The 14,372-nt window shown below is 36.2% G+C and overlaps 1 protein-coding gene across 3 annotated transcripts; it reads left to right on the top strand.

Moving 5' to 3' along the window:
* Positions 1 to 849: 849 nt before the first annotated feature.
* On the top strand, positions 850 to 13,812 carry Arrdc3 (arrestin domain containing 3). 3 transcript variants are annotated; one of them, XR_007109119.1, is made up of 8 exons: positions 850 to 1,368; positions 5,229 to 5,310; positions 7,012 to 7,159; positions 8,088 to 8,190; positions 8,499 to 8,755; positions 9,282 to 9,444; positions 9,722 to 9,914; positions 11,253 to 13,812. XR_007109119.1 is itself a non-coding variant. In XM_047555783.1 (8 exons), exons 1-8 carry the CDS (start codon positions 1,089 to 1,091, stop codon positions 11,307 to 11,309), a joined length of 1,245 nt encoding a protein of 414 aa, XP_047411739.1. In that variant the 5' UTR covers positions 851 to 1,088; the 3' UTR covers positions 11,310 to 13,812. The 3 variants fall into 3 exon arrangements, 2 of the variants coding, with proteins under 2 accessions (XP_047411739.1, XP_047411741.1); XM_047555783.1 differs by having other exon boundaries at positions 851 to 1,368; positions 9,760 to 9,914; XM_047555785.1 differs by lacking the exon at positions 7,012 to 7,159 and having other exon boundaries at positions 1,317 to 1,368; positions 9,760 to 9,914.
* The last annotated feature ends 560 nt before the right edge of the window (positions 13,813 to 14,372 follow it).

The following is a 14,372-nucleotide window of genomic DNA, read 5'->3' as shown; positions in this document are numbered from 1 at the left end:
TCTCTCTTAGAGGAAGTGGGCAAGCTTTTTCCCCCGGTGTCATCATGAAAACAACTGGTTTGGTTTTTTTGTTTGTTTGTTTGTTTGTTTTGTTTTTTCCTCCAAGAAGGCAATTAAGGGAAAAAGCAAAGCCTATTGATTTGATTGTAATTGTTTCTCTTCCTTGCTCCTTTGGAGTAGTCTGTCTTAAGGTTTCTTTGGCCTCTGCTGAGTTCATTTTGACCTTGCTTGCAAAGTTCTATTGTTGCTGCTGTTGTTTTTAAGAAAAAGAAAAACCTAAGAATGCTCTTGCGTATGAATATATTTGTCTGGTTTTTATTACGTTTTCTTTGAAATTCGTTAGCTTAAACTCAGCAACCAGCCGCTTGCCCAACCGGTTTCTCCCCTTCCCCCATCCCTCTTCACACATCACTTTTTCCTTCTCCTATCCAGGCAGCTGGTAAAACCCTGCAGTGCCGGTAATGCACGCTTCGGGCTGGTCACTCAGCAGTTTATCCTTACTTGGCTGTGCAAACAGTTCCCCACCCAGTCCTTGTCGCTTCGCGGCCCCTCTACCATTATCTTTCTATTAGAGTGTGCTTGGTAAGGGGCTCCAGATAGCACGTCGAGGGTTTACGGTAGCCTGCCTACCAATAGGAGCCCACAATGAAGAGAAGTCAGGTTCTGCCTCCCAGTGTCTTCTTCGCCAAGCTCTGCACCTACTGTACCCGCGAGCGAGCGTGCGAGCCAGGGAGCGAGCGAGCCGGCGCGGGAGGGGGCGCGCAGGGAGGGCGGACCGCAGCCGCGGCGTGCGCGTGCGCACTGGGGTTGTTTTTCACAAAGCTGCTCTTAAAGTGAGCTGGCAGGCTCTAGCCGCCCGTCTTTGTAAGGAGACCACTGAGACGAGCAGGATCGCGGAGCAGCAGCTTCTCTGCTGCCCTGACTTTTTAAGAAATCTCAATGAACTATTTGTGAAGAATCACTGATCCTGCCTGCAAGGTTTTTGCATGGCAAAGACATCGATCAGTGTTAAGTGAAGATCACATTTTATATGCGATCTTGACTTTTTTTTTGTCTTACATTATATTTTTATAGATTTTGTTATAATCATGGTGCTGGGAAAGGTGAAGAGTTTGACAATAAGCTTTGACTGTCTCAATGACAGCAATGTCCCTGTGTATTCTAGTGGGGATACTGTCTCAGGAAGGGTGAATTTAGAAGTTACTGGAGAAATCAGAGTAAAATCTCTTAAAATTCATGCAAGAGGACATGCGAAAGTACGCTGGACTGAATCTAGAAACGCCGGCTCCAATACTGCCTATACACAGAATTACACTGAAGAAGTTGAATATTTCAACCATAAAGACATCCTAATTGGGCACGAAAGAGGTAAGTTTTTATATAAGCCATTACACATTTTCTTCTGAAAAGTACCTTTTCTGTTTTCTCATTTAATGTGGTTCTCTACTCCTAGCATAACAGCAGTTTGATAAAGGTTAGCAAAGTTGGAAGATTTGGATTCTCCTTGACGTTCTTCGTGTTTTAAGCCGTAATGCATGCAGGCATCTGCAAAGTGACTGCAAACTGCACTTATTCAACTACCTCTATACCCGGCTTGGTCTGTGCCTGTGCCATACGCACTTGTAATCCATTTGCATCTTACTTAGAAATTCAGCTTAAATTCAGTTCAGTAATTTTACTAATACGTTTTCAATTGAATTGCAAAAAGCCGCAACACAATATTAGATTGTTTTTTCTTTTACTTTACAACCTTAGATCTAAAAACATCTTCAGTGAAGAAGTGAAATAACATTTTTAAGAAGGTCAGTAGATGTATTTCATTTCAATATTGACATGCAAAAGACTTTAAAGACTTGATCATTGTTCTTTGAAAAAGGGTTGCCCTGGCTTATTTTGACATATGGTATCAACACCCCACGTGTTTTTTCCCTATTCTCTCCAATTCCTTCAGAAATTTACACCAAGCATTCTCATTTTAAAGGATAGTATCTAACATTATGGTAGGGATTAGGTCAGTATACGAAGCCTTTCAGGGTCAGTAATTTTCTTTTCCAAGCATCATGTCTAACTTCGGAACGTGCATTCAATGAAACCCATGCCAGTCAGATGGAATTGAAAAGTGTACTGCACGTTGGATTTGATTTTTGGTTATGAGAGGGAGATAAAGGGTTGTCAAAGGGAGAAGGGGTCCTGAGATTTCCAATCTATTGTTTAAATGGTTACATTGTGGAAATATAGGAGACTCTAAGCTTGTTTTTCTAAGTTTCCACCCTTTGTTAGAAGCGGTTCAATCCTGTTTCGGACCAGTTCTGGGGGGTGGTGAGGAGGGGCGCTTCTTCTGCTCTCAGCAGATTGGTTACACGCGTCAGGTGGTGGCGATGACTTAATTCCTAGCCCAAGAAGAATATAATGTTAAAACTGGTTATGTAATTTTTGTGCTTCTCCTTTTTAATGCAGCATTTAGTTCAAGTATTGGCGATTTTTCAGAAAGAAAAGAGGCATATTTTTACCTTCTTCTTAATATTAAAAATGCATATCCTGGGGGAGTACTTAGGCAAGTGAGAAATGAAGGATGCTTTAAGTTACATCATTTGTGAAAATTAAAAGGTGAAATCAATTTAGAATTTTCATAGTTGCACAGTTTGCATCCTGTAATAATTTCAACCTAATCTGTACAAGCGTAGCGCAAATAGGAAATGCAGATGCCTAATGACAGCCCTGGTATTTGTTGAAAAGTGGATACATGAGTTTGTGTTTGAACCCTTTTTGGAAATTGCAGCCTAGTATAAAATGGGTGAGAAGAAAGAAAGATTTTTCTTTTAAGTTCAGACTTGCAATAGAACAATGATTTGTAGGAAAAACATGATTTTATTAATTGCATAATGGTTTCATGGTAAAGAGAACTGTCTGCCCCGCACCCCCACGAGATGTCCCCCAACCCCTGCAACGCGTGGACATGATCTTAGCCAGGAATAGTTTCAATGACTTAAAACTGGGACCTCTCAAACTAGCCTGGTAACTGAGACCCCGCCCCGGTCGCCCGGTGATAGGCGGAGTCCGGTTTGTTAGCCTGTTGCTAAGGCGATGCCAGGCGCTGATTGGATTGGGCACAGGCGGGTGGGGAGAGTGGGCTCGCGGTGGCTGGGGCGAGGCTTGAAACCGGCGTGTGCCGGTAAAGGTCCCTCCAGAGCAGCTGCCCCCACCCGTGTTCGTCTTAGTTCTTGGGCTTCTGTTGGCGCCCGGTGCCAACATGTCACATAATGTCCTGTTGTCCCTTACCCCGGCTTGCTTGGGGACCCCCCACCACCACCACCAAAAGAAAGGACTTTACATTTCAGATGGAGAGTTCCCCCCGCCCTTACAGGTGCTGAATGGCCTTGAGCGCAACTTTGGCTAAAAACCCCATTAAGAGGGACTTGGGTGAGGAAAATTAGCACGACCCCATTTCCCTGGGTGGAGTGGGTTTACAAATGCTTGTTTCCTCCTCTTAGATCCAACAAAGCGTATTTGCACACCTGCCCAGTGCCCAAACGGGCTACCTTGATTTGACCTGCAGAGAGATGTCAGTGGCTGGCTAGGGGAGGGGAAAGTATTTCAAACATCCAAATCTGTGTAGGGATTTCGGGAGTATCTTTTGCCCTTTCCCCATTGTTCCCCTCCACAGTGGGTCCCTCCCCTTCACCACCCAGTTTTCCCTTGCCTTTACTGTAAAGGTGTCAGGGTGGCCCAAGCCAGATCGAACCGGTCACCGGCTGGGGCGTGTAAAGCGGAAGCGCCGCGGCGCGGTTGCCCCGCCCCCTTTCCAACAGGCTAGGGTGCGCCGATGCGGGCGCGAGCGCCGCGCGACGTATGCCGTATGTATAGCGGGGCGCGCAGGCGGCGGCGGCGCGCGGGCGGGCCGGCTGGGATCTGCTCGCGCCGGTTTAGGCCGGTCCTCTCCTGCTCGGGTCTAGTTCTTGATTGACAGCCAGGCTCTTGTTTACCACGGCGGGCCGCGCCGCGGCTCGCCTCAATGAGACTGCTGAGCTGGCACAAAAAGGAAGCTAGAAGGGAAGAAAGGCAGAGGAAGGCAAACTTTGGGAGCCTTCACGGGGAACGAATTTAAAAGGCCCCCAACTCACCAGCTAGTTTACAGTGCTGAAACCCGTTCAGGGGAATTTACCCAGGGGATAAGGAAAATAATATATAGGCATAAAGGAGTCCCCATGATTTCGGATGAAAATATGGAGGTGTAGGTGCTTTTCCTCCCATTCCTTTGGTGCAAGGGAAGCATCACGGTTTTGTGTCTATTCAGTACTTTGGTGGAGAAAAGTTAAATGATGGTCGTTTTTCTTCACTCTGGTAGCTAATTATAAAGGTATTTTCATCCAGAAAATAAAGATATTATGTAATTTTATTATCCAATCGGAGGCTAAAAGTAATATTTTAATAATTGAAAACTTCTCCCATGTTTTTCAGTAATATATTTTTTCATGCCACTTGAGACATAATGCATTTGACTTAAATTGGTTATTAAATGAAAGGTCATTCCTTATTTCTAATAACTGGAAAGTACCTAATTATACTTATTTTTTCAGGGATATTGAACAATCTTGTTTCCGTGTTAGAAGGTGCCTTTTAAATCCTGTCCTTTGGATGAAATTAACTTTGTATATATGAGATTTAAGCTGTTGCTAGGAGTAGGACTAAATGAGTGTTCAGTGTTGTGATCATTGTAGACCAATAAGGAATTATTTTTAGTTATGAAACCGGTATTAAAACCATCTAACCCCAACACTTTTGACAGTTTTCTAGTGTTTTGGGAGTTGTGACATGTATATTCCTTTCAGTAGTGTCAGTAGTATTCCCTCTAACTGACATACTTAAAAAATTTTTTATGAAGTTATTTTATATAATTGTTTTCTTTATTTTAAAACAGCAACAAAGTTAACAGTATGGTTGAAACTTGAACCTTTTGTTTAGCATATGCTGTATTAAACAGGAATGTTTTGCAGTTTGGGTCACTTTAAAAAAAAAAGACCTATGGGGTACAAGTATTTATTATCCCCCTCTTTACAGAACAGCTGAAAGTTGAGGGTTTTTATTTTATCCAGAGGAATGGAATGAATTAGAACTCAACTCCAAAGCTTGTGGCCTTAATTGTCTTATGAGCATCTTTAAAGTTATGCCACCCTGAGTTGTGTTAAACATTTAATAACAGCTTTGTCTTTTTGTTGTTGTTGTTTTAGATGATGATAATTCCGAAGAAGGCTTCAATACTATTCATTCAGGAAGGCATGAATATGCATTCAGCTTCGAGCTTCCACAGACGTAAGTATTTATAAGTAATAGGCATTTTTTTAATAGACACCCGTTGTTAAAAGCAGTCTTAAAATTAAATATTTTTATTTTTAAAAAAACCCTTTTCATTACAAAAACTGGCTAGAGGAAAACAATGTATTAAACATAAGAAGCTATTTTTTAGTCTGTGGCAAAATTATAGAAAGCAAGCTCAATTATTAGTGTTCTATCCCAATGTTTATGAGATTTTTAAAACATGAATAGTATTTCATTTAACAGGAGTGAATTGGAAGGTACTAAATGGTAAGCACTTTATAAATACCTGGTTTATTATTAACATTTATCCGAAAGAATGGTGCATGTCAAGTCTGTTTCAGTTTATAAGAATTCAGTATTCTATCTTTTCTGCTAATACTAATATTTAATAGGTTTGGAAGATAACAATAAATAGGAATAGCCTAACTTTAGTAGAGGTAGTATATACAAATTCATTAGCTTCTGTGCAGAGAGCTGTGAGGAAGGTCACATAAGATATTATGACCCAAACTTGAAATATCAAACAGGGTAATTTAATATAAAGCTTGGAGTATAGTACATTTTAATAACAAATTATTGAGAGAAATTATAGAATTTTTTTTATTAACATCTTTTAACAGATCTTAAAACCCAAAAACTGGTGCTTGTACTGGAGGATAAGTTCAGATTACATAAACATTTATCAAGTGCCAAATGAACATAATTTTATATTTTCTTAATTCTAGTATTTGAGTTGTTATATGTACACAGACTTCTTCATAAATGTCTTTCAGAATATTGTTTGAATACTTGTCTGTAAACCAGAGTCATTTAGCCTAAACTCTAGAGACTAGTATGAAGATTTAGAAGTACTATATTTTATTGTTCCATTATGTAAGTTAATGTGGTAGTCTAAAATGTTAAAAAAAATTGTAAAATGCCATTGCTTCTACCAAAGCTAACATTCTACCTTGTAAATAATTGAATATTGCATATTTTTCTAATGAAATTGGAAAGAAATACATTTACTAAAATAAAATCTTTTATAATAAAATCTGAAAATTGGGAGAGTTCAAAAACAGTTCTGATTCTTTTGATATGAGATTTTATTTAAGCCTTAGAAAATAAAGTTAGAAAATAAAGAATTAGTATGTGTTATGTGAAAGCAGTTTTTCAGAGTTCCATGGACTTTATGAAATGTGAAGTTTTTGAAACTGTAAGGACTATTCTAGGCCTTTACTAGACCTTAATGAGTTGCTATAAAAAGAGGTAAAATAATTTCTAGCTAATGAGAAGTGGAAGTGGAACACTATAGGGAATTTTTTTCTGAATGTTTAGTGTCTAGAATTGCTCAATAGAAATAGTTAAGACAGCTTCATTTTTTTAAATTAAATTCTTGACCTTTTCAAGAATTGTTCATTACACTTTCATAATTTTGCCACTAGCATTAAAAGTAGCCTCTTCTTAGTTTAAAGGAATTTGTATTCTTCTGGCTTTTTGAGGCAAAAATTTCCGTAATATTTAGCTGTTATCCATCGTTTTTTGGAAATAAAGTTTTTTTCCCCAGTGACTTATCCCTTTGGAAATTTTTTTAAATCGTGGATTTTATACCTCATTGGTACATAAACAGTACAATGTATTAACACTTCTATTCTGACCTGTATAATTCTTAGAAAGAGGTATAAGATTAATATATTCACTTTATATTCTGCACAGACCACTTGCTACCTCATTCGAAGGCCGACATGGCAGTGTGCGCTATTGGGTGAAAGCCGAATTGCACAGGCCTTGGCTTCTACCAGTAAAATTAAAGAAGGAATTTACAGTCTTTGAGCATATAGATATCAACACTCCTTCATTACTGGTAAGAATTGACTGAATTATTCATTCTTGTTTTGACATATAAATACGAAATAATAATCACCTAAACTACGTAATCTTTATAACTTTAAAATAACTTCATTTTTAAATTTCATACGTATACTTTTAAATATAAGAGGATACAAGTTGATGAAGAATATGCTCATATTTTTTATACTATAGTTACTTCAAGGAAATTTAAAAGACCAATATGTGGTATGAAGTAGATCTGTTCCCTTGATTTTTAGTGGAAGAGGAACAGTGATATCATTTATTATATCAATTGGAAATACCATAATCTAAAATTTGTACTTACATTGAATTATTCCAATTAGGGATAGTTGTCAAATGATGGGGAATGATCACTTTCTTGAAAAAACTTAATTCCTGTTTAAAATGAGTCTTCCATTGCATTTTTATTAGATTAATTCAAATTTGACTTCAAAAAAACTGGTTTTAACAAACGATAACATCTTTAAACAAGAATTAGCCTTAAAAATGGGCAGTTTCCCTTTTTTACACATGATTTTTGCATTCTCAAAGAAAGATGTTAACCTTTGGATTATAATCAAGTTCCTTTCTGTGCTGCTTTTCCTTAAGGTAGTTTAAATGCAATTTGGAAAGGGTTTTTTTGTTTGGTTGAATGGGTTTTAATTACTGCATATGTAAGTAGATGAGCTAACTCTATGGGATAGTGTGTTAATAAGCCTTTTTACCCTTTTTTTAATTTGATAGAAATTTGTTTAAAGACAAAATTAATGGTATGTGCAGAAGCCATTAGGAAAAAAGTACATTTGGGCGCATGGGAAAAAAACAATAAAAAGCAACACTTGGTTGTTATATTTTCTAAGAATTTAGAATTTGTATTTTCAAATATTTTGGTATTTTGCCAATTCATACATTGATCTTTTCTCAAAATTTATCTCTTACAGTCACCCCAAGCAGGCACAAAAGAAAAGACTCTGTGTTGCTGGTTCTGTACCTCAGGCCCAATATCCTTAAGTGCCAAAATTGAAAGGAAGGGCTATACCCCAGGTATGTATGAGCTTGATCTTCACAAAAAGCGATCTTTTTTCACCTAGCTTCTGTGTATAAACTTATAGATTGGTATCAAATAGAAACATCACATCAGTATTCTTCTGTAAAAAAACGGAAATTGTACTTATCTAGTTTCACAAATTAGAATGTAAATGAGTAGTTCATTTTAATGAATCTTTAATTTACTTGCTTACTCCAAGGACAGTTAGTTCTTCATCTGTGTAGTTAGTTAAACCTTCTAATATTGAGTCTACGTTACGTTTTTGGTTTTTTTTAACAGTAATACAATTTTTATCACTCTCTAGGTGAATCAATTCAGATATTTGCTGAGATTGAGAACTGCTCTTCCCGAATGGTGGTGCCAAAGGCAGCCATTTACCAAACACAGGCCTTCTATGCCAAAGGGAAAATGAAGGAAGTGAAACAGCTTGTGGCTAACTTGCGTGGGGAATCCTTATCATCTGGAAAGACAGAGACGTGGAATGGCAAGTTGCTGAAAATTCCACCAGTTTCACCCTCTATCCTCGATTGTAGTATAATCCGTGTGGAATATTCACTAATGGTATGTCTAGATTTTAAGAGGGCTTTTTAGTCTTAAAGTTACATGGAAATAATTTTATGTTAGATGTAGGATCTGATTTTTTTTGTGTGTGTGTGTGTGTGTGTGTGTGTGTGTGTTGAACCAGAGGCGCCTCTACCACTGAGCTATATCCATACCAGCATTTTTTTTTTTCTTTTTTTTTTCTGAGACAGGTTCTGGCTAAATTGCTCAGGTTGGCCTCAAACTTGTAACCCCTCTGACTCCTCCCAAGTAAATGGGGTTACAACCATGCGCCACCACTACTGGCCTAGGATTTGGTTTTTATATTCCATACATACAAATACTTAAGTCCTTATTTAGTTCGAATTTTAATTCCTAAGTTTACCTTATATATAAACATAATATACAGTATTGTACAAGGAAATTTTTGATGTATAAAAGTAAAAACTGAAGTAAATAGGGAGGGGACCTCAACTAATATTAAAACCGGGTTATTTGCCAAATCACATTTGTTATGCTAAACTTAATATCTCTTTTCAATATTTAGGTATATGTGGATATTCCTGGAGCTATGGATTTGTTTCTTAATTTGCCACTTGTCATCGGTACCATTCCTCTGCATCCATTTGGTAGCAGAACCTCAAGTGTAAGCAGTCAGTGTAGCATGAATATGAACTGGCTTGGTTTATCCCTTCCTGAAAGACCTGAAGGTAATAATGCCTATCCAAAGTTAACCCACTAGTAGTACTAGTAGTAGTAGTAGTAGTAGTAGTTGTTGTTGTTGTTGTAATATTAGTAAGAACTTTATTTTGCTTTTGATATTATATGACCCTAGATAAATGTTAATCTTTCTTTAAAGAGTAGATGTGCCACTAATGTTAAATTTAGATTGTATGTCTCCCTAGCTTTAATTACCAAATAATTATTATTTTGCTTTGACATTCTTTTTTTAATACCTACTATTCTGTGTATTTTGACATGCATAAGAACATGCTGTTCGAATTGCGTGTATCTTTTTCCTTCAGCACCACCCAGTTATGCAGAAGTGGTAACAGAGGAACAAAGACGGAACAACCTTGCACCGGTGAGTGCTTGTGATGACTTTGAGAGAGCACTTCAAGGACCACTGTTTGCATATATCCAGGAGTTTCGGTTCTTGCCTCCACCTCTTTATTCAGAGGTAAGAGCACCAACTTAAGAATGAAATGAGCTGGATTTCTTTGGAAAACAGTATTGCAAACTTTTTAAAAATATATTTTGATTATCATGTTGATAATAAAAGAAGAAATATTTAGAATAAGAGATTAAAAGTTTTTAGGGTTGTTGAATTTACTAAGTTTGACACAGAAGTAACTATGACTATTTACTTTTTGGAAAAGAAGATAATGATCTTAACCTCATTGAATTCATTTTGTGTTTTAGGAGTAATTTTATATTTTTAAGCATCAATAGAAAAAATGGCATTTTTCAAGCATCGGTTAACTAGAATTTATCTTACTCGAGATCTTGTATGTTTTGACATATTTTTGTCATAGGGGAAAGTAGTATATTTCCAAATAATTTCTTAAACAGTACTCCTACACTCTTAACACTATTCTTATTTACTTTATCTCGATGGTAGTTAAGCAGTGAACATGAATAAGCTTTGCATTTACTTGGAATAAGTTCATAGAATAATGAGAAAAATAAACTCAGAACCAGATATATTAGCAATGTTAGGAATACTCAACTCATGTAAGGAGCAGCTTATCCACCTTGGGAATTAGGGAGGCTTCTCAGAGAAAGTAACTGTTAGGCTGTATCTTAAGAGTGAGTAGTCCTCACGAGGTGGAACAGTGCAGTTACACAGGAAGAGTTGGTAAAGGCAAGGATGTAGGGAACAAATCCAATTTTAGGATTTTTCAGAATGACTAGAAAATGTGCCTGTGGTCCACATTTTTAGTACCTCTAAGTTTGGCCTTGATATCCAAAATAATGTTAGAGTTGGCTTGTTCCTTTGGTTACGAGAGTTCACAACACTGTTTTATAATGAAATATTATATAATGTTTTATAGTCTTAAATTTAGATATGAAGAGAACTGTTTTTACTCTTCAACAAATTACTCTTTTTTTCCTCAGTGCCTTAACTGAGTCATTTTCCTTTGTGTGTGATGAGCTCCTCTTCATTCATTGATGATAGGATATTCAGAATCTATTCAAACTTCTTTGATTGGACGTATTTTTTTCTGTCCTATTATTCTAGTGCATTAGAATTTCTTTATATGCTAAAAATGTTCTGCCATGTGTTCAGGTTGTGTTACTACACTTTCATTCTGACATTTCAGTCTTAATTGTCAAGTCAGTCATTTCTGGCTTGATTTGAGGGTTCCTGGCTGTCTGGGGGAGCATTTTAGAAGAATGACAATCTAAATATAATTCAGTTTTAACTAATTTGTCATAAAATTTGCCACCTCCTTTTTTTAGAGTGAACTTAAGTTAGCTCATCAAATAACAGTAAGTTTTTCTTACTCTTTTCTAGATTGATCCAAATCCTGATCAATCTTCAGATGATAGACCATCCTGCCCCTCTCGTTGAAGGAACACTTGGTTGAATCAAGTTGATGTGGGTTCTGAACTGTATCTCTTCCGGCTGAGGACAGAGAAGTATCTTGGAGACACGTTTTCAGAGGAAGTGGAATTGCTTTTGCCCAGAAAAATGGCAAATACATGAAACAACAAGTGATCATGCTTTAGAAGCCTACAGCAACATTCTGGGACTGCTCCAATATGCTTGAAGATCTAAGCTTTTCTTCTTTAAAACTGGCACATATTAAGAGCAGTCTTCTTAGCCTATGGTCATACGTGTCAAGACACCATGTTATAAGAGGGATGATTTCCTTCTTTTGATTTGAAAATTTGCACATGCTCAATGCTTACATTGTGCGGTTCAATGTCACTACAGCTTTTTTTTTTTTTTTTTTTTTTTTTTCCCATTTCAGCCAGACTCTTGATACTCTTTTAAAACTTGTTGTGGTCAGCACAACAAGGAACAAAAGAAAGCTTTGAAAAAACTTTAACATGAAAAAAACGCACTGACATTTTTTTTATTTAATATAGCCTGGACTTTACCTGCGTATGCACATGCTCAGAATTGTCCTACTAGGCTGACCATGTATCACCTCTTCAGCTTGGATCCTATTGTGGATTTATTTACAAACATCAAATGCCTTCAAGCCAATCCTTTTTGCTGTATGTTTTGCAGCCTACTGTAGTAGATACGCAACAGATATGTGGGGAAAAGGAGATAAGAGGAGGAAGCTAATAAGAGACCTTGTCAAGATTGTATAACTTCTTGGTTTCTTTTGAGAATTTGTTGCCTTTCTACTATTACAGCAAAGCAGCATTTTGTTACTGACTGCCTAAAATCACTTAATCTCAGGTGAACGCATCACTTGCCAAACTGTTGGAATGCTATTTGTGTTTTGTTGCACTGTTGAGTTTTTGTTGTTGTTGTTGTTTATTTGGTTGGCTTTTTGGAGAGGGAAATTTGGAAACGGGACATACACAAAAGTGATAACCCACCCACATCCCCTTTTAGTCTTTACATACAAGAAGAAACTAGCAGAGCTAAGAATGGAGTATAGAAAGGCAGTATGGCAGGCACCAGCAAAGAGTTAAGGGCTGTTGCTCTTAAAAATTATTATTTTTATTATTATTTTAAAACTGGTGGAAGTTTTCCAGTCACTGGGGAAAGGAGGGAAAAGTGCATTTATTTTTATACAGAGTTACTTAATTACCTCCAAAACACATATGTTGGAAATCATTTTTGCTGATGCAAAGTATTTTAATGAGGATATATATATATGTATGTGTGTGTGTGTATACATATATATATATGTGGTTATGATTAGAGCTCAATTTATACATTTGCTATCCTGGTCAAGTTGACAGTATGAAAACCCAAGTTTATTCCAAAAGTGTATAACTTCACAATTAAAAACACTAGAATGTTTGCTGGGATGACTTTTTTTCCCCCCATTATTTAAAGAACAATTTGCTAAGTGTAAAAAGTCATTCTGAGTATAGAGCAATGAAAGAGCAATCCCATCAGTAAATAGTTTTTTTTTTTTAAAGTAATTCACAGTTGGATCATAACATATACCAGCATCATGATAACATTTAAAACTATATTGAGGTTCTAGTGTACTGAATTTTTTTTTTTTAAGAAGAAATTCAGCTGTGATATTTTTAATGAAAATCAGCATCTCATGTTGCAACATACGTGTGAAATGGGTTTATCTATCACCATTTAATCCCACAGTTAATAAAGTGACTGAAAATAATAGTAACTCTGGCTTGGTGCTTGGTTAAATACTGTCTTAAAGCTTCATACAAAACAAATAGGCTTTTCCATAAGTGGCCTTTAAGAAAACATGGAAGACAATTCATGTTTGAAATAATGCTGACAGGGTGAAGAAAAGCCCAGTGTAAAAATGAATCGCGTTTTAAGTGATTCGGTTAAAGGGTTTGGGCTCCCGTAGCAAACAAATACTAGATAATAAGGAAATGGGGGTGAAATATTTTTTTACTGTTGTTAAATCATTTTGTGAATGTCCCCCTCAAAAGAAGCTAGTGGAATATTTGGCATAAAGGGCATTTGGTGGTTTTATTTTCGTTTGGGGGGAGGGGGTTGTCAGAAAAATCCCTTTTCTTTTCTCTCTTCTTATGTCTGACTAGGGAACAATTGTTGATATGCATAGCATTGGAATACTTATTACCACATACTCACAAATAACACAAGAAGCAAGAATGACCAATATTGTGATAATTGGCATGGGATCACAAAATGTGATAAAATTTTAAGTTTATAAAGCTTTATCAAATAAAGTTTTATTTTTCCCATTTAATATTTTTTTCACTCTCATTTAGAGGCATTCTTTTTTTTTCCTAAATATTGGTCAATTCCTAACACAAAATGTGAGGTTCACAGTTGTATTCCAGTATTCAAGATAGATTCCTGATTTTTCAATTAGGAAAAGTAAAATCCAAAATGTTAGCAAAACAAAGTGCAATATTAAATGTTTGCTTTTTAGATTATATTCTATGGCTGTTTGTAATTCTCTCTTTCTTTTTTTATTTGGTGCTGAATATGTCCTTGTAGGCTCTGTTTTAAGAAAACAATATGTGGGAAATGATTTAATTTTTCCTATTGCTCTTCCTTGTGGAAAATAAAAGTGTTTTTTTTTTCTTTTTTGTATAATTGTTTGGAGATTTATTTGAATCTTGATCATATTAGTAACTCACCATACATGCAAACACTATTAACATCAGTCATTCTAAGAATTGTTTCTGTATCTGAGCTAAGGAAAATTTCTGAGAAATGAATTTTAATACTAATCATGACACTAGAAGCTTTTTTATAAAATGTAAATTAGATGTAACAAATTTCATTCTTAAATAAGATTCAGATTAACCAGGTGATTTTATTTTCAGATATTAATTTCGTCCCATTATGATGCATGTCTGAGTTTCACTTTCAAATGAGCAATATGTCAAAAAATCAATTTTTTAAAATTTTTAAAATAGTAACTTTTTAAAAGAGTGAATTTCATAGTGATTGCCAACTTGATGTTTTGGGAAACATTTAGATGTTGTCTGA

This window comes from Sciurus carolinensis, chromosome 6 (assembly GCF_902686445.1).
Source record: "Sciurus carolinensis chromosome 6, mSciCar1.2, whole genome shotgun sequence".
NCBI lineage: Eukaryota > Metazoa > Chordata > Mammalia > Rodentia > Sciuridae > Sciurus > Sciurus carolinensis.
The sequence above is the reverse complement of the archived record's forward strand: the minus strand, read 5'-3'. Positions and strand labels throughout refer to the sequence as shown.